This window comes from Salmo salar, chromosome 17, assembly GCF_965601325.2.
Source record: "Salmo salar chromosome 17, fSalSal1, whole genome shotgun sequence".
Classification (NCBI taxonomy): Eukaryota; Metazoa; Chordata; class Actinopteri; order Salmoniformes; family Salmonidae; genus Salmo; species Salmo salar.
Window position 1 is genome coordinate 45923816 of NC_138307.1, and position 21334 is coordinate 45945149.

Here is a 21334-nt window from a genome sequence, read left to right on the forward strand (position 1 = left end):
CCAGACAGGAAGACCACGTCAGTGACTCAACCCACTCAAGTGACGCACCCCTCCCATGGACGGCATGGAAGAACACCAGTAAGCCAGTGACTCAGCCCCTGTAATAGGGTTAGAGGCAGAGAATCCCAGTGGAGAGAGGGGAACCGGCCAGGCAGAGACAGCAAGGGCGGTTCGTTGCTCCAGAGCCTTTCCGTTCACCTTCACACTCCTGGACCAGACTACACTCAATCATAGGAAAGCCCTGCCTCCAGCTGTTTGCTTAGAAATTCTAGGGACAATTCGGAGGCCTGCATCGTGTGACCGTAGCATACGTGTAGGTATGTACGGCAGGACCAAATCGGAAAGATAGGTAGGAGCAAGCCCATGTAATGCTTTGTAGGTTAGCGGTAAAACCTTATCCCAAATCAGCTCATCAATTCAGCCAGGGAAACACAAACACTAGCCTACTATCGATTTTTACACCTTTCATTATGTCACAATGGATAGGTTAACAGGTAGCCTATTGGAATATAATCAAATAACAAGGGGCCTAGAGCAACCATCAATGGCACTAGATTATCACCAGCTGATGTCTCGTTAAACCATCAGTAGAGCTAAATTCACCCACACAGCTGATCTCAATTGCAACCATTATTGGTCACCTCATTACCGCTCCCTAAAATATGATGTCGGTGTTAAAGCCGATTTATGGTCATTCTGGAATCTGCATTGGCAATACAGCATTTACTGTGATGCGGCTTCTGCAAAAGTCAGGGCATTGAAACGTCATGCTCTTCGAGGAGCAGAACTGTTGTGAAAGAAGTTGTCAAGGAAGTGAGTTTGTTTATACAGGATTTACTGCCCCCACCTACCCTCAACCAATCATATATGGAGCTTTATGGAGCCCTCCACATTGTCACAAAATTTGTGAGGCGCGCAGCGATGCGGTACAGAGCTTTATTTGGCCTCCGGAGGCGCCGCAATGGTGTCACACCCTCCCTACAGAGCCTGCGGTCCACGTTTCCATATCAAGGATAAAACCAACGTTTACCTTAACCTCTTATAGTGTTTGTCCTGCTTACAACCAAAGTCTTTCAAGATATATTTTCCCTCTGCTTGGTATTGTAATTGGAACAACTTAGTGCTTTTTGAACAGACTAAGGGTGATTTATATTTGACAAGCACTCTGTACAATATTTCCTCATCTACCATGATAAATCTACTGTAGAAATTTACCCAACACTTTGTATAAATGTTAACTAATGTTGGTGTAGCCCAGGGTTCCCCAACTGGTGGCCCGCGGGCTGAATTTGGCCCATGGGTGGTTTTATTTGTCCCCGATGTTCTGACCCCCCTTTTGGGGGGTCAGAAACAGCAGGAAATCAGTTCCAAGTGATTTTAAATTTGGAAATCTGTTCCCAAGTATTCCCATGCATAATAGAGAGACACGTGATCGTATACAAATGTAAACAAGGTTTGAAATGAATATAGTTTAGTTAATATTAACCTCTATGGGCTAGGTGGGACGCTAGCGTGCCACCCGTGGTGCACTCCATCAACAGCAGGTGCATTTCAAGAGCGGCAAATTTGAATCCAAATAAATGTCAAAATTCAAATTTTTCAAACATACAACTATTTTACACCCTTTGAAAGATAAACATCTCCTTAATCTAACCACGTTTTACGATTTCAAAAAGGTTTTACGGCGAAAGCATACATTTAGAGTATGTTAGGACAGTACATTTACAAGAGTTGTGTGTAATGTTTTGTCGATTCAAAGACAGGGTCACCAAAACCATAAAACCAGCTAAAATGATGCACTAACCTTTTACAATCTCCATCAGATGACACTCCTAGGACATTATGTTAGACAATGCATGCATTTTTAGTTCTATCAAGTTCATATTTATATCCAAAAACAGCGTTTTACTATGGCATTGATGTTGAGGAAATCGTTTCCCTCCAATAACCGGCAGTCAAGTCAGCGTCACAAATTAAATAATTAAAATTAGAAAACATTGGTAAAATATTATATTGTCATTTAAAGAATTATAGATTTACATCTCTTGAACGCAATCAACTTGCCAGATTTAAAAATAACCTTACTGGGAAATCACACTTTGCAATAATCTGAGCACTGCGCCCAGAAAAATACGCGTTGCGATACAGACTAGACGTCATGTTGGGGAGATCTAAAATCGAAAATACTATGTAAATAATCCATTACCTTTGATTCTCTTCATCAGATGTCACTTCCAGGTATCACAGGTCCATAACGAATGTAGTTTTGTTCAAAAAAGCTCATCATTTATGTCCAAAAATCTCCGTCTTGTTAGCACATGATCTAAGCCAGCCGGACTTCTCGTCATGAACGAGGGGAAAAAATATATTTACGTTCGTTCAAACATGTCAAACGTTGTATAGCATAAATCATTAGGGCCTTTTTTAACCAGAACATGAATAATATTCAAGGTGGACGAATGCATACTCTTTTATAACGTATTGGAACGAGGGTACCCAACATGAACTCGCGCGCCAGGTGTCTAATGGGACATCATCGTTCCATGGCTCTTGTTCGGTCAGATCTCCCTCCAGAAGACTCAAAACACTTTGTAAAGGCTGGTGACATCTAGTGGAAGCAATAGGAAGTGCCAAAATATTCCTCAGCCCCTGTGCTTTTCAATGGGATAGGTTTAAAGGTAATACAACACATCAGGTATCCACTTCCTGTCAGAAAATGTCTCAGGGTTTTGCCTGCCAAATGAGTTCTGTTATACTCACAGACACCATTCAAACAGTTTTAGAAACTTTAGAGTGTTTTCTATCCATATATAATAAGTATATGCATATTCTAGTTACTGGGTAGGATTAGTAACCAGATTAAATCGGGTAAATTTTTTTTATCCAGACGTGCAAATGCTGCCCCCTGCTCAAAAAAATAAAGGGAGCACTTAAACAACACAATGTAACTCCAAGTTAATCACACTTCTGTGAAATCAAACTGTCCACTTAGGAAGCAACACTGATTGACAATACATTTCACATGCTGTTGTGCAAATTGAATAGACAACAGGTGGAAATTATAGGCAATTAGCAAGACACCCACAATAAAGGAGTGGTTATGCAGGTGGGGACCACAGACCACTTCTCAGTTCCTATGCTTCCTGGCTGATGTTTTGGTCACTTTTGAATGCTGGCGGTGCTTTCACTCTAGTGGTAGCATGAGACGGAGTCTACAACCCACACAAGTGGCTCAGGTAGTGCAGCTCATCCGGGATGGCACATCAATGCGAACTGTGGCAAGAAGGTTTGCTGTGTCTATCAGCGTAGTGTCCAGAGCATGGAGGCGCTACCAGGAGACAGGCCAGTACATCAGGAGACATGGAGGAGGCCGTAGGAGGGCAACAACCCAGCAGCAGGACCGCTACCTCCGCCTTTGTGCAAGGAGGAGCAGGAGAAGCACTGCCAGAGCCCTGCAAAATGACCTCCAGCAGGCCACAAATGTGCATGTGTCTGCTCAAACGGTCAGAAACAGACTCCATGAGGGTGGTATGAGTGCCCGACGTCCACAGGTGGGGGTTGTGCTTACAGCCCAACACCGTGCAGGACGTTTGGCATTTGCCAGAGAACACCAAGATTGGCAAATTCGCCACTGGCGCCCTGTGCTCTTCACAGATGAAAGCAGGTTCACACTGAGCACGTGACAGAGGTGACAGAGTCTGGAGACGCCGTGGAGAACGTTCTGCTGCCTGCAACATCTTCCAGCATGACCGGTTTGGCGGTGGGTCAGTCATGGTGTGGGGTGGCATTTCTTTGGGGGGCCGCACAGCCCTCCATGTGCTCGCCAGAGGTAGCCTGACTGCCATTAGGTACCGAGATGAGATCCTCAGACCTCTTCTGAGACCATATGCTGGTGCGGTTGGCCCTGGGTTCCTCCTAATGCAAGACAATGCTAGACCTCATGTGGCTGGAGTGTGTCAGCAGTTCCTGCAAGAGGAAGGCATTGATGCTATGGACTGGCCCGCCCGTTCCCCAGACCTGAATCCAATTGAGCACATCTGGGACATCATGTCTCGCTCCATCCACCAACGCCACGTTGCACCACAGACTGTCCAGGAGTTGGCGGATGCTTTAGTCCAGGTCTGGGAGGAGATCCCTCAGGAGACCATCCACCACCTCATCAGGAGCATGCCCAGGCGTTGTAGGGAGGTCATACAGGGACGTGGAGGCCACACACACCACTGAGCCTCATTTTGACTTGTTTTAAGGACATTACATCAAAGTTTGATCAGCCTGTAGTGTGGTTTTCCACTTTAATTTTGAGTGGGACTCCAAATCCAGACCTCCATGGGTTGATAAATTGGATTTCCATTGATTATTTTTGTGTGATTTTGTTGTCAGCACATTCAACAATGTAAAGAAAAATGTATTTAATAAGATTATTTATTTCATTCAGATCTAGGATGTGTTGTTTAAGTGTTCCCTTTATTTTTTTGAGCAGTATATATATATTATATATGTTTCGGCTTCTTTCGGTCAATTTGCAGTCTACAAATTATTTGTAATTATGTTCCAGCCACCAGACCATCCGCTCAAGAAAGAAATCGGCCTGTGGCTTAATCTAGTTGATGATCCCTGGTGTAGCCTATTGTTATTATTTTATTTGTTTCCTATTTATGTTATCCAAATGTGTCTGGTACAGTCATTTCTTATCAAGATCAGGGGTAAAATATCCCTGGACTGTCCATATTTTAAATGTGTAAATAAATCAAGTCAACTGGGGGTTTTAATTATTAGTACCAGAAGGACATAGACTGGTATTCAACCCATGCCAACCTGGTAGGCCACTGACCCTAACCACTAGACCACCCCAGGCCACGATTTAAACAGAATTTTTACCTTAGGATACACTTGACACTTTTCTGCTGTAACCTAGTGGCTATATAAAATGACAGTTGGTCATGTGTATGGCTGCATTTCAGATACATTTTTGTGCATTTGAATTTTTGCGTAATAGGACCTAGGCCTAGCATTTGAGCGAGCAAGAGTGAAAATTATTTTTGATGAGAACAAGCCATGATCCCAATGACTCGACTACCCACTCATGGATAGAAAGAAAACTGCTCATTTTCAGGGACTCACCAGGCGCATTTTAATTTCCTATGCAGCAGGTAAATTCTCAGCAAAAAAAGAGTGATCAAGTTAAGATCCGTACTAAGCATAATCAGTGAGTTCGCCAGCTAACTTTGATAAACAACCAAAAATATCTACTGATTTTCAGGAACATTAAGAAAGCCAAACTTCAATGTGTTTTTGGTTGTTGAGTCAATTACAACGCTCATTTCAAGATATCCTTTCTAAAAAATAAAACAAATATTTCTGAATACTTAGGTAAGTTAGCTGGCTAACTCATTGATTCTGCTTTGTGGTATACCCCTCAGATGTTGCGCCTCTATATTTTTGTGTGACTGTTTTATTGTTGTTGTTATACCTGCCAGCTGACCAGATGTAGAGTGTGGTGAGTGGAGGACGGAGATCGGACTCTCGACCACTTGGTGCCCTGTGGTGAGGAAGTTCATGGTCTATCATAGACTCTGTGTCAATCAGGGCACCAAAGGATTATTCCCTCTGTGTAACCTTGTTTTACCTCACGTGCCGTTTGCAGTCAAAGAGCAAATGTACTGTAAGGCCCATGACAGAATGATATATAGGATTATAGTACCTAATAACCCAGAGCTTTTTCTGGTCAGGAAAATTTCCAGTCTCTGATAATAAGATCTGATATTTGGTGAGAGCTGGTTGTCAATAGAGATACAGTCCATTTTTATAAGGACAATATAAAGAGGCCTGGTGTAAAGAGGTCATTCAGGTCATCTACTGTCACACAGGGTGTCACACACAGAGCTGGCCCTGCCCTGACTCCACTTTGGCAGGAATGCTAAGAATGGACATTTACATTCACAGTTGTGAATGGTGTTTTTTGTTCAATTGTTTGTTTTATCAGTTGGACTCAGGCCAGGACCTGCAGAGGGTCTTTGTCATTGGTCAACACCAGTAGGCCTTTGTCATTGGTCAGAGCATGTTCTGTGAACTGTGAAAGAACCTATGAGCATCAGCAACATCATCAGCAGCTCTGCCATTATACTGTGCCAGGGCTACATTTCCTGCAACACGGCAGCTGCATTATCATACTCTACAATACCACAACACAGGGACATGAGCGGGTAAGCCTTCTCTTTCATACCATACAGTACCATACCATACTAACCTACCTTCAATAGGTATACTACAGTCTTTCTGTTTCACTGAAAACCATGCCGTTCACCTTTGGTTCACCCACCAACCACTGAGTGTGTTTCCTGCTATATTGAAAACAGACAGTCCTTCTTGTGGGCAAATTTTGTCATCAAACTTTGGCATTAAAGTCTGGTATTCTCTGGATTTATGGTGCTTTCAAGACAACTGGGAACTTGGAGAAAAAAAACAAGGTTGAATCATCAGGTCAGTGATCTTCAGGTTGGAGCTCTAGAAAGTTCCCGAATTGGAATTCCGAGTTGGATGACAGTTCAGAATGCATTTTCCCAATCAGAGCAAATTTTTTCCCGTGGTCCCAGTTGTCTTGAACTCACTGAAGTCTGCGATTTCCCAGTTCTGAGTTTCCAGTTCTTTTGAATGCTGGATTGACAGCATGGCCAATGTATTCAAACTTTTTTGGCCCATGGTGTTGAACGTTTATCCTTTTAAGATTGGAAAAGAGACCATTAAAACCAGACATGGATACACTCCACTAAATAGCAGGCTAGTGATTGCTTTGCAACACTTGCAGTTAGCCACAGATTCCTTCCAAACCACTCATTGTTGAATTTGCGATTTCCGACTTGTTGTGTAATGTTTATATCCAATGGCCAATGAGCACCGATACGTTTAATCTATAATTTATCTTTATATGACAAAGATTGAAAATGACTTGCCAGTAGATTGTCAACACGATTCATGAAGATGACTGCTTGTCTAGCTTGCTAGCTAAGATTTTGAAAGTATGATGTTGACATGATCAGTCCAGTCAAAGCTACAGTAGACATAATGTGATTTGATGTCATTTTATCTGTGGCCAATGACCTTGAGCCTTCTTGGATGGGCACTTCTAATGTAACTCTATAGCAGCACCCAAGGGACTTGAATTTTCGAGCTCTCGCCGTAGAGTTTGCGGTGACATAGTGTCCCCATGAGTGACAGAACACTGAGCCAATCACGGCACAACTAGAGAACATTACCAACCCCTATGCTACATATTTTCTGCAGGCTGCCCCACCACCACAGAAAGCACTGTACTATGCTGAAACACCTGCATTTTGGAGCTGCCTTACTAATGAAAGCAAAAAAGATACCATGTTTGTATCCGGCTTCATTATTTAATATTTTTTTTACATTGTTTGCAAACTGATATGGGGCGGCAGCGTAGCCTAGTGGTTAGAGCGTTGGACCAGTAACCGAAAGGTTGCAAGTTCGAATCCCCGAGCTGACATGGTACAAATCTGTTGTTCTGCCGCTGAACAAGGCAGTTAACCCACTGTTCCTAGGCTGTTATTGAAAATAAGAATTTGTTCTTAACTGACTTGCCTCGTTAAATAAAACACATATTAATGCCAAAATAACATGCAAAACAGGCAACAACCCCCCCCACTATTTTTTTTTTCTTTTTTTTTTTTCGCTAAACAGGTGGGGCTCAAAAAAGGTGGGGCAGAGCGGGTCGCCACTGCCCCCTGGCTGCAAGCAGGTGTGTGTTTTTGTGGGAGAGCTGCTCAGTTCTCTCTGGTCAAGGTCATCAGGTCTACTCCATGTCTCCACTAGGCATATATATCTTTATTTATATTTGTGTACTGTATGTGTGTGAGAGTATCCGTGACCGAGTGAAAGAGAAAATGTAGTATTTTAGGTTTTGGAGGTTTAACCTCAGCTCTCACACAGGCTCTATCACTTGGCTCTGTGTGTTCAGGCCAGGCAGGCCAAGGGAACAGCCCAGGGAACAGGTCTGGGGCTCTGAGTGTGGAAACTGGGGCCTGGTGCAACAGAGCAAGGTGACGCCGGGCACTACAGAGAGCCTGTTGTTAGGCACTGGGGATAGCAGGGTAATATCCCAAATGGTCCCGTATTCCCTATATAATGCAATACTTTTGCACAGGGCTTTTGTCAAAAGCACTGCACAACAGGGAACAGGGTGCAATTTGGGACGCAGACCAGGGAGAGCTGGGGGCATAGCTGTGTGTGGTGGGAGCCACTATATCTGGTTCTAGTTAGGAACTCTTTCAGTGGACCTGGGTTGCATTTCATTGTTATTGCCTATGCATAATCACTTCACCCCCACTTACATGTACAGACTACCTAAAGCAGTCTGTACTCCTGCACACTGACTCGGTACCGGTGCCCCCTGTATATAGCCTTGTTATTGTTCTTCTTATTGTGTTACTTTTTATTATTACTTTTTATTTTAGCCTACTTGGTAAATATTTTGTTCTTCTTGAACTGCACTGTTGGTTAAGGGCCTGTAAGTAAGCATTTCACGGTAAAGTCTACACTTGTTGTATTTGGCACATGTGGCAAATAAAGTTTGATTTGATAACAAGTGGCCGGCATGAACGCAGCACACACACAGGTGCAGGGAAGAATGACACATATAGGCACACACACATGCACAAGAACACTCTATTTTCTCTCCCTCTTTCTTTCTCCCTCTCTACCATCTCCACCCACTAACTATGTATATGGTCACATTCTGCGAGCAGTGTGAGCTACAGGGGAGGCAGAGAGGGTAGGCAGAAAGGGAAGGCAGGGGTAGGTGGGAAAGGGGCAGAAAGCCGGGTCTTTGACTAACTTCCACTCTCACAAAATTAATTTTGAAAGATACATTTCTGTCGCCATGCATTTTGCATAAGAAAGTGTTCTCATCCATGCTTTGCCACCAAGTTTTACTCTAAGTTTGAAAATTGGCCTGAAATGTTAGTGCTGCTTTGTTACATAATGTCCATTCTGATTCCGAATGCATCCATCTGGGCTCCAGTGTGTTGGCTTCGTGTGTGTGTGTGTGTGTGTGTGTGTGTGTGTGTGTGTGTGTGTGTGTGTGTGTGTGTGTGTGTGTGTGTGTGTGTGTGTATACTTGTGTGTGTGTTGGTTCCTTTTGGCTTGGATGCAAGTGTGTGCGGGTGGGCAAAAGCCGGATGGAGAGAGTGGGAAGTAAAAGAAAGCACCATTCAGTTTCACATTCAGTAACACACAGACAGAGAGCCATAGTGTTCCACCAGCACCGGCTGCAATGACACACTCATTGTTGAATCAATGCAGAGCCAGAAACAAATCAAGTCTTGGCCAAGCAAACAAGCACAAATGCCATAAACAATGATATACATATATATGATCAAGCTGACTGCTTATTGGCCACACAGACATTTCATTCAGGCATTTCTCTACAGATGATTAGAGGTAGTAAAAGCATTATGACCACCATGATGCATGCTGAGGTCAGAGTGCAGGAAAAGGCTATGAGGGTGTTGTGAAAACACTCATGCTGCCTCCCCAATATGCTCAACATCTTAGCTATTTCATTCACCGTCGACCAATCGCTGAACCTTTTTCCAAGTTGTCAAACGGACCATTGAGAAGGGTTTAGAGTTTAGGCAATAACATGTAACCACACAAAGGAGAAGAGGGAATGAAGTAGGCATGTGGAAAGGAAAAGCACTTGTTGACCGGACTGGAGGGAGGGGAGAGAGGGAAATTAGGAGGGAACAGGGAGGAGAGGAGAGGGTAAGAGGAGAGCGGTGGAGGGGAGAGAAGGACAGGAGGAGAGATGTGGGGAGGAGGAAAGAATGTTAGCCCTGGGGGCAAAAATATGGACTGATACAGGTGTCTGAATGGGAGCTCAGCAGTGAGAAAATGAAAGGGTGTTGGTGACACACATCTCCTATTTGATCCTAGACACTGGTCAGTTTAGCTCCCTTGTCGCTTACGTAAGAGCAGCTAGATCAATGGCTATAAGCTGGGCCACAAACCAAAGTGTTTGGTCCTGAGGCAAAAAAAAAACTGTGGAGGCTACTGAGGGGAGGACCACTCATAATAATGGCTGGAAGGGTGTGAATGGAATGGTATCAAACACGCATTTGATACCATTCCATTAACTTAATTCCAGCCATTATTATGAGTGGTCCTCCCCTCAGTAGCCTCCACTGGTACATATCATTCATTTATAAATAAATACAAATTATGTAATGACTGCAGATTGCCTCTTTAAGACCACTGCGGTCTACGGCTGGTTTTAAATTGTTAACGTGCCCAGATTATATTAGTGACACTGACGTTTAACTCACTGGGTTACAGTATGTTTGTGTAAACAACTTCGCCACCTAGTGGAGAATAGGCACTTGAACAGGATCAATGCCAGTGTCAAATTAATCCCGTCCACCAGCCGGATACCGTATCTCGCTGTCGAGAGTAATTAGCCTGGGAACAAGGTTAGGATCAAATAGCCTTGGAGAGAAAGAGAGTATAAGGATGATACTCAGATTAGCAATAGGATGACATGTGTAAACAAGTGTGCCCAAAAGAGCTGCTGATATATGCCCCAAATCGCTGACCTGTTAGAAGGCAGCTAGCTGACCCAGCACTGCTCCCTGCCTCCCTCTCTACCCGGCAGGAATGGGACTGCAGAGTCATCACTGTCTTTCTCTCTCTCTGCCCCCCAACCCACTCTAATACACACATGCGCATAAACACGTGTACAGTACATGCTCATAAAATGTGATTATTTCGTACATCACTTTCATTACAGCTGCTGATTCATTTTCAATGACAATACACAAACATGCATGGTGACATAACTGTCTGACAAGTAATAGATGTACTCTACATTCACATAGCAGTATGAAACGTACCTTAAACTCTTGAAGTACTCTTCTGAAGGGAGAGGTAAGGTACACATGACATGGTGGAGTGGCTATCCACTGTACTATGTAACTAACAGCAACACAATACAAACCTACATACTATTTTCACAGGATTACATGACAGTGAGTAAACACAGTCCTTTGAAATCTCATTCAAATCTAATTTTGGGATTTCCATTTCATCTTCTTTAAAAAAAATGTAAACAGTCAAACGGTATGTGCTGAAGTTACGTAACATCCAGTAGTACATCAAGGTGGTCAGAATGATGATTGTGTGTGAATTACTCCGCTAAACCCTCTTATTCTCAATCTTACTCAGGGTCACCGTGGAGATAAAACCGAACCAGATGATATTGATATTGGTCAGGAAATGAAAGAGAAGGGATAACGCAGAAGCAAAAGGCTAAGTCCCAAATGGCAGCCTATTCCCTAAGTAGTGCACCCACTTTTGACCAGAGCCCCAAGTAATGCACTATATAGGGAATAGGATGCCATTTGGGACACACAAACAAGATCTGGATCACTATAAAGCCTGTTTTAATAAGCAGCATAAGAACTGGTACCTGCTTTGAAACTGTTGTGGCAGTGGCTTTCTGTGATGTGGTGGTTGGGGTTATTACAAACAGGCTTTACACAAAAGTCAAGACTAATTTCCCTTCTTTTACAGTCTCAATATTACAAAGTGATGTAATAAAACATTTATAAAATAAAAAGGCCTAACACGGTATGATTAAAGAATGTTGTCATGGCATAATTTAGATCATAACATGATAATGCTGATGATTCAATGTTATGATTTGATGGCTCGATGCTATGCTGACTAAACATTATGATTGCTTTTATATTGAAGGACTGTGCATCCGACACACCATTCAATAAAGTAGAGGTGAAATTTTACCCAAATGCCTAAAACAGACTGATGGCCAGTCTCGAGAAAGTACTTAAAACATTTTGTACAAATGTCTGAAAGATACTGAAGGCCACAAAGAAGCTCATCAAACATCTTCCTATTCTATCCTAGTGCCTCATGGACTGGACACATCATCTCATCTCACACAGCTTCCTTGTTCCTGCTCCTCCATGTTTGTTTACATCTCCCATCATCATAAACATGGCCCAGACACCACGCCAACACTTCGACCAACCAATGCAGTCGATGTTGACTGACCGCACTGAACTGAGGCTGGCATGCAGCTCTCGTCTAGAGGTGGAAACCAGACAAAGCCTTCCTGAGAGATCAAAGTCAAAGTCCTTTAATTCCTGATGTGTGTGTGTGTGTTAGAGATCAGAGGTGACACACACACAAACATGTAAGGGTGTGTGTCCCCCCCCCCACACACACACACACACACACACACACACACACACACACACACACACACACACACACACACACAGAGATCAGAGAGAGGGGCAACATCAAGCCATCTGACCAGTCTGTCCGCAGAGTCTCTCAGTAGCGTTGCGCAGCAGAAGTGTGTGTGCCAACGCCACTCCCTCCAGTCTCCTGAGAAAAATGCTGCTGTCTGCCTCTGACTCAGGTCTGGGCTCACATCTGCATCAGGCTGCAGCAGACAGCACTGGTTACATTCAGACTCACTCTTAGGAGCAGAGCACAAGTCTCAAATCACTTTCTATTCCCTGCATAGCGCAATGCTTTTCATCAGAGTAATACATCATATAGTGCACTACTAATGACCAAAGTAAGCAGCTGTGAATAAGTGAAAAGATTATGGATATTATGGATATTCATCATAGTTATCACCTTAATTTAGCTATAAGGGAGGGTGAGTGACTCATAATGGGGTCATGATGGAAAGGCAGAAGGGTTGGTAGTCCACTGCAGGCTGTGCTCAGCTGCTCGTGGGTGTATATCAGCAGCATTAAAATCATAACACAGAGCTCCTTGTATCTTAACACTAGGGGTCAGCCATGTTACAAAGGTAAGGACATTAATTCACATCACACAATACAATTTCCCAGCAAGCAGCTCCTCTACTCTGCCTCAGGCCACAAAACAGGCCCCAGCTGGTTTCTCCTCTACTAAGACTCAGGGTCCGTCCCAAAGGCACCCTATTTCCTATGTAGTGCATTACTTTTGACCAGGGCCAATAGGGCAGTAGTGCACTATATAGGGCATAGGGTGCAATTTGGGACACTGACTTAGACACATCCAAGGCTTGTGACTTTATCCATTATCCAACTGTGTCTGCAGGGCTTTAAATTTGTCCAGGCTTTCGTGATGGATGGCGGTTTCCAGCTGTGTGTAGAAAAAGCAGACCTGACCACATCAGAAGAGTACAGAGGAAAGAAGCGAGCCACATCACAGGCAGTAGCCTGAGCGAAAGCACATGGTGCAACTGCTTCACTTCTCTGCAGCGATCTGAACCCCAAACCACAGCTGGAGGAGGGGTGAGAGGAGAGGGAAGGACAGGGCACAGGCTTTGATGCCAAAAAGAGAGAAAAGGGGGGAACGAGTATCCTGCATTGCACTTCCGTGTCCCATCATTGACACTACATCAATGGACACACTGCCCTCAGAGAAGTTAGTTCAGATTATAGCATGACATTCATTAAGGTCAGCCCCATCCAAAACTCCACAACCAAAGAGTCATCATCATGCCCAACCAGCTGGTTGGCCTACAGTCTCCGACAATTTAATAAGGGGTGATGACACCAGATGCATGTAAAGGTATCAATGGATGACACCTGTCTTACTTGAACTCATGAATGCATTTCTGAATGAAAATATAAATATTTTCAGCATCTCCATCTCATTCTCCCAATTTCATTATACCTTGGGAAGTCAGTCTGTACTCCCTGTCCTTGTGGTCACCCTGAGTACAACCAGACCATGTGGACCACAGCTGGCCTTTACTGGCAGCACACAACCACAACAGAGAGGTGGAAGAGAGCCTAGCAACCCTTCAACCAACACACACACACACACACACACACACACGTGGACTTCTGAGGCCATTTGACAGTTCAGGCAGGGATTTACTCCACAAAAGGGTTAGATTGCAGGCTAATAAGAACATCTGAATGGAGTGTACTAGTTCCTTTTGAAGTGCCTTGTTCTGGGAAAGTCCGCTGCAAAGACTTCCATGTCAATCTTCACAGTATTGTTGTTTCTGAGCTTGAGAGCGAGAGACAGAGAGAAATGCTGGAAGAGCAAAGTTGAAGGACTACTCATGGCATCACTAATTCTCCACAGCAACCTGTTGTGACACGAATGCATACTTTCCTCACTGACTGCAATGCACTGTTGAGTCGGTGGAGTGTTGCAAGTGGAGCATTCCTTGTATTTCCGAGCAATATAAGGGCATCATCTATACACTACTTATGTATACAATCCTGAATTACATTTATATAGCATATGTAGGGAGATCTTGGCCCATCTAATTTTACAATGCTGACATAACATCTTGCATCTGGGTGCAAAAAACAAAACCATTATGCACACAGATGGGGAATATCATTGAGGTTTCTTGTATACTCAAATCTCATCTCACTTTTGGCACACATTGTGGTTTTGAACAGATGAAACACTGGAAAAGTACCAGAGAGGAAATGTGGGCAATAAGCAGTGTGTGTATGGGGGGGGGGCTTTTTTTGTGGAAAGCACCAGCCAGGACAGGTTTCAACTGGCTCCTCATCCAGCTCTAAGGCTGCAAAGACAGTCATAACAACTTACGTCATTCCTTAGGCGGGTGAGAAGCAGGTTAGTGGGATATGCGGCCTTTGATCAGGAGCAGATAACAGTTGATTTGATGATTTAGGATCAGGTTCATAATAAAACATACACATTTCACTAGTTCATCCACAAGACATGGTCGTCAATCTTTTCAATTGCCTAACCCTAAAATAATACCACATTTGATCCATTTCATCTCAAACAAAACAAAAACAGTACGTTTCATTCTGCCGATTCATTCAACTAACAGCTGATTTGAGATTTATTCTATGTGGTTAGGGTGCCACTTTGTGTTCAATTTTGAAAACTACAACAACAGTATTTTAATTGCATTGACTGCCCCCAATAGGATGTTTTAGGCACTGCTAATCCAGAAAGATCCATAATTTCTGTTCTCAAAAACTTTATTTGAATTACGTTAAAATCCTGCATGAATATACAAACCAGACAACACTTGTTGGGTTAACCACAGCAAAATCAAGAACCAGAGTACTTGGGGATTGAATCTTTATTTTCTCAGCCATTCTGTTGGCTGTCCATCCATAATCCACAGGTATAAAAGTCTAAAGAGTGCAGTATGCATGTCAAGTGTTCAATAACTGCCATGTAGTTATTTAAAAGTAGTGGCCTCAAGATATTTTGATGCTGTGAGCTGTAGGGGTGTAGTATCACAGGTCACACCCACCTAATACATTTACTCCAAATGCTCTTCCTGGTTTGCTCCGATTGGTTCATTTCCTAAAGTCAAAGGTCCACGTGCTCTTCTGGATGTTTCACCGTTTCAGCCGCCTCCTCATTCTCCTCTGAAGGTAACAAAGACAAAACCCCAAGCACTTGAAAATAACTGACCAGCGCTGGAAGTCCCACACCCCTCAACTCATGTAAAACAATATCCTTTCCTTATGGTGTTTATTTGGTCTTTATGTATAGTGTATGCTGCAAAAGGAATGACCTCATTGTGGACATAGAATTTGAGAAAATCTTCAAACACATACTTGCTTGATCATGCACTGATGTCAAATACAGTGTCAACCAAGAGAACCAAGAGTCATCTGATACAACTGCACCTGCAGTATTTCATAGAGAGTATACTGTTACTGTAGTAGTAACTACAGTGTATTTAACCTGCCAAGTCAGAGTGATTTGATTTGGATTTAATTTAATTTGGATTTAATTTAATTCATGGTTGTGGTCAACATGACTTATTATGCAGAATGCAGTTACATAAAACAATAATTCAATAACACAAAATAACTGACTACACTCAATTAAAGTGTGTTGTCATGTATAAAATGCATTTTAAAATCATAAATCAACTAGTCAAAACGTATTATTGATTACCTGGCTCGGGTATTTTGACACAGACTCCCTCCTGTTCCTCGTAACTGCTGGCACAGATACAGATGTAGCTTCCTTTGTTGTTCACACACTCCTGGTTCTCCGCAGTACACACAGCGTCAGGCTGCTCACACTCGTTCACATCTAAACAGAGAACAGATCAACCATCAAATTGGATTTCAGCACTGTCTGATGACTCAATTTCTGCCAATTATTAAAAAATGTTACATTTATTGAAAGCATTAACTTCCCTCAGTGTACTAACTTCATGACTCTATAACCAAGAATGTATTCAAAATAGCTTCTGAAGTTTTATAATTGTATGTTCGGTAATGGGAAAATATGGTCATTTTTTTCAATTTCCTGAAAAGTTTGTTTTGGAGAGAAGGTTCAGACAGAGACGTTTTATAAAGCTTTTACATCAGCAGTTGGCAAAGTATTTGTATAGTAACAAACGGCACCATCCTCAGTGAATTTCATTAAAAAGTGAAACCTTAAAACAAGTTATCCTTTTTACATAAAAACTATAAAATATATTCACGTCACCAAATAATTGATGAAAACGCACTCTTTGAAATTAAGGTCTACAGTAGCCCCAACAGCACTCTGTAGGGTAGCACGATGGTGTAGCCGGAGGTCAGCTAGTTTCCGTTCTCCTCTGAGTACACGGGCTTCAATACAAAACTTAGAATGCTCATGGTTCTCAACCCATTCCAAAGACTTGCACAGTAATTATGGCAACTTCTGGAGGAGGTCCTCCAACCTATCGGAGCTTTTGCAGCATGAACTGACATGTCCATCCAATCAAAGGATCAGAGAATGAATCTAGTACTGAAAGCATACACTACAGCTAACTAGCACTGCAGTGCATAAAAAGTGGTGAGTAGTTGACGCGAAGATAGAAAGACAATAGCTGAACAGTTTTGAACAAATTAATTTCTTGAAAAATTAAGGAGAAACAAGAGAGCTAGCTATATATAGTTGTATTTCTTTCATTTTCACTTTGCTGGCGAAAGCAGCTAGCTAGTTTAGCCTACACTGAAACAGAGAGGGATGCTATGTTAATTAGCTAGCTATGGCTATCCAACACTGGAACTCTTCCAAGTCAAGGTAAGCTTTTAGTTGTATTAATTTAATGCCACCAGGACCTGCTGGTTCAACTGCTGAACTGCATGATTGTAGCAGATTTACTAATGTGTTGGCAATGACGTTCGCTAATATGGTGACAACAATGTAGGCTGTGTGTAGCGGTTATGATATGAAGGTGTTGCTTGGAAAGTTTTCTTCCGCCTGGGCACAGACAGCTGATGTGTTTTGCACTGAAATCCACAAGGGAAGGGAAAAAGTGAGGAGAGTACTTAGATGCGAGAAGAAATTATACAAAGCACCAAATTATCATGCTGTTCGTTTGTGGCTGCTATGAAAGTGCTATGTGCTAAGTGCTATGAAAGTATTCATTCCGGCAATTCTGATGAAAAACATTTAAAACGAAAGCGAACGGAATGGGGATAAATATACCTGAATTTGTCCAAAAGAAACTCTCGTTTGCTAAATTTGAGTATTATGTAGTAGCCTAAACCTATCGATGTTAGGTGAATAAAATATGAATGACAGTCATCCAATATGCTGTAATAGAAATAAGGCCATGCTCATAAAACAAATAATCGTCCTCCCTCATCTTAAACGTCACAGACTGCCAAGGAGTTACGAGCATGTCAATAAGCATTCAACAACATCCATGTCATTCCCATTTCATTAAAAGATGCAATATGTTACTTTTTGGGGTTACCCGACCAAATTCACATAGAAATGTGAGTTACAGATCTGTCATTCTCATTGGAAGCAAGTCTAATGAAGCGGTAGATCTGTTCCATATTTGTCATTTCTATGCTTCCTGTTTTTAAGTATTTTACTTACGGTTTTGTACACCAGCTTCAAACAGCTGAAAATACAATATTTTTGGTTATGGAAAATAAATTTCACAGCAGTTTAGATGGTACAATGATTCGACACTATACTTGCTTGTCATGTCACAAACTGAAATTAGGCAAACAAATAGAATTTCAGCAACCAGGCAATGGCGGAGCGATTTCTGCGTAGTGCATCTTTAGAGCATAAAAAGTATATTTAAGCAAAGTATCTGACTGCTAAAACATGGATCTAGATTTAGCATGTAGAGAAATGTAGGGATAGCATTGCGAGTGGTAATGCAATGTATCGTCCTGCCTTTAAGGTACCTCCATTGTGGACGAGTTACTCTATGTCCAAGACTATTGCCTCTCTGTTACTGGCCAACAGGGTACACAGGCTGGACAACTGACGGTGGCAACATCAGGGAGGGAAAGAAGGATAAAATAATGAATCAAATGACAAAGAAGTGATGAAGGGAGGGAGAGAGGAAAGGAAGATACTTCCTTAGTATTCTACCAGGGCCACAGTGTAAGGTGAGATGTCCTAGCTCCAAGTGTGGGTAACTGCATATGTGGAATGTGACTGAAAGTGGGCGTTGTTGGAAAAAAAAGTGGGCAGATTGGTTGCCACTCAAGACTTTTGCGTGGCTGCTTCCTTGTAGCATTTTAGCAAAGCCGGTTAGGTATGTTAGGAAAAGTAACGTGGTACGTTAGGAGAATGAGGTTTAGGTTAGGAAAGGGGTTAGGCTTAGCTAAAATGCTACAAGGAAGCAGCAAGCAAGCGGTTACTTTTCGATACAACTCGTGTTGATCCTCCCACTTGTTTTTCAAAGCCCACTTTCAGACACACTCCACATATGCAGTTACCCATGACTCCCTACCTGTGCAGGTGCCCTCTGTGTCCTGGTATCCAGGAGCACAGCTCTGGCACTTATCAGGCCCTGCCCCAGTACAGCCTGAACACACCTTGTCACAGCCTGCCAGAGAGGAGAACACAGAGGTCAAATGTTAATACTTGTTTAAAGTTTATTACAAATAGCTTAGTCAGTATACGTGTTTATATTTTCAGACCCTAATACAATAGATGTATGCATCCAACAACATAGTAAATATGGCCCTCTCACTAAGTAGTAAACCAGCTTTACAGTACCATTACAGGAGAACGAGCCATCTGTGTTCAGACAGTACTGATCCTCTTTGCAGAGAGGAGGGTCGTTCAAGCACTCGTTCACATCTAGTGTCACACAATGAGAAGCAACAGGAAAAGTGAATTTGATCTTGATGTCAAATTCATGACAGGGAAAGTACTTATTATGCCACAGAAAAGTATAAAAATGTCTCTCTCACCAAGACAGGCCCCCTCGTCATCTTCCCCCCAGCCAGTCTTGCACTTCTCACAGTCCTCATTGGTTAGACCAGTGCAGGTCTTGCAGGAGGAGTGGCACTCTGTAGTGTAGGGGATTGAGTGGGAAAGGTGGTCTGAGATGCATGCCCTGCTCCAAATACACCCCTAGCCCGTCCCCTAGGCACAATGCTTAGATCTGAAAGGAATGGATGTGTAAATCATTGTTAAAAAATAACATGCAAACATAATAAACCAAGTACCTGTGCATAGTGAAAACGTGTCGTTCCTAATTTCATTGAAGTATCCGTCGATGCAATCCAGACAAAACTCCCCATTGTAACCATGGTCACAGTTGCACCTGCCATTACCCCCTCGTGTTCCATCACCGTCACACACACCGTTGCCATGGCAAGGCCTCTCAGAACCCCCCACACAGGCTGTCAGAAGGAAACAGATGATTCTCATTCACCCATGGCTGGTTGGTATTAGTCAAATAAATGTGGTTTTGGAGGAGTATATCTTTACCATTGCAATCAGGGCCAAATGTTCCCTTCAAACAGCACACATTGATGGTATCAATGCAGAACCACTTATACAGATCAGGATGCTTATTTTGCCTGGATTGGAAGAGCGAGATGTCAAATCACAATACACAATAGACTTGTAGCCTGGAAGTTCAGATATTCCACAAGGACAAATATAGTGATATGGGGTCATGAAATCTGATATCAATGGCCTATGCTCCAGGAGAAGTAAAAGGCCTAAGTAAGTTAGGGTTTTTGCGCTAATGGGACATGTGCTGCCCTCTTGTTCTAGCTGAGCACTCAGGTCAAGTACTCACCTCTTGAACCACCAGGTCTCAAAGTGGTCCTCATGCTCCTCTACCATGTGGTTACAGTCAAAGCTGCTGCTGTCACACAGATTCTCCAGAATCTCAACTAGGCGGATCTCACTGAGGAGAGGGGGTGGAGGGAAAGGGAAGAGGAGACAGAGAAATCAGCATCTATTGTGCCACTGGGTCAACAGAGAATACGTGGTCTTGGTCAGCATGACAAATAGGTTTAGCAATCACTGATCAGAGCAAACAGATATGTGATAAACACAGCAACAGTCCAGCATTAGGGGGAATCGTTTGTGTGATGAGTGGTGTATAGGAATCTTACCTCGTCTCATATTTGGAAAGTGCCCTCTCCTCCCAAGCAGTGTTTCCTCCACCAAAGTTCTGCTTTTTTGTTCGGTCCAATCCCTGTTGGTACAGTAGTGTGAGGATGAAGACTAGCTAACCAGACACAGATTATGGCAGTCATTTGATCAATGGTGAAAATGTACTACAGCACTGTCTGATAATCTGGGTGTAAAGAGAACACATATGTTAGCTAGTTATTTGGTCTGACTCCCACATTATAAACTGGTCTAACGTTAATTGACTCACTAGTATACCGGTGTTATGATGCTCAGTCATATTACATAGCCTACATCAAGGTCAGAAGAGGAGGACTTAGTTACATTAATGCATTTCAAGCACAATACACCATCATTGGTTGCCCACTGGTAAATAAAAGTACATCAATTGATTGTGGTTTGAATCAGACCAATTGATAGTACTGCCCTGCTAGCCAAGGCAAATGATGCACAGAAGAACATTTCAAACTTACCTTAATGAAGTTATCAGCTATCTGTTTGCAGGTATTACATGAGCTTTTTAAGTCTTTTGCATAGGTGCATTGTGATAAAATACAAGCTAGGCTACAAAATAGCCACAATAATTGACTGAGCGATAGCATTCTGGATAGCTACAGTAGTTGGATAGCAGTTGAATGACTCGAAGTATCACATCATAGCTAACGTTATACCTTAGCTACTTGCCAGAAAACTTCCTATCCCTAAAAACATGCAGCACAGAGTCTAGCCACATATAAAAAAATTATTGGAAGTCAGCTAGCGTTATCTATGCAAAACATTCGAAAATAATATGTACTTGCAGGTAGAAAAAAATAGCTACTTTTTTCGGGACAGGCTCTTGGTACGATTGTGGCTTGTCGTGATTTGCCATTTTGCCCATCAATCACTGTAAGTACCAATGATATTCTGCCACGCGCGGTACACCCGTCTTCATTCTACCCACGTG

The 21334-nt window shown here is 42.7% G+C and overlaps 1 protein-coding gene across 2 annotated transcripts; it reads right to left on the minus strand.

The window, feature by feature from the left end:
* Window positions 1–15103: 15103 nt before the first annotated feature.
* Window positions 15104–21241, minus strand: LOC106575997 (cysteine-rich with EGF-like domain protein 2). 2 transcript variants are annotated; one of them, XM_014152792.2, is made up of 11 exons: window positions 20862–21241; window positions 20370–20452; window positions 20048–20158; window positions 19732–19823; window positions 19467–19643; window positions 19209–19307; window positions 19012–19095; window positions 18743–18838; window positions 15955–16095; window positions 15609–15680; window positions 15104–15416 (listed from the first exon to the last, which is right to left on the minus strand). In XM_014152792.2, exons 1-11 carry the CDS (start codon window positions 20988–20990, stop codon window positions 15358–15360), a joined length of 1143 nt encoding a protein of 380 aa, XP_014008267.1. In that variant the 5' UTR covers window positions 20991–21241; the 3' UTR covers window positions 15104–15357. The 2 variants fall into 2 exon arrangements, with proteins under 2 accessions (XP_014008267.1, XP_014008268.1); XM_014152793.2 differs by lacking the exon at window positions 15609–15680 and having other exon boundaries at window positions 20862–21240.
* Between the last annotated feature and the right edge of the window lie 93 nt (window positions 21242–21334).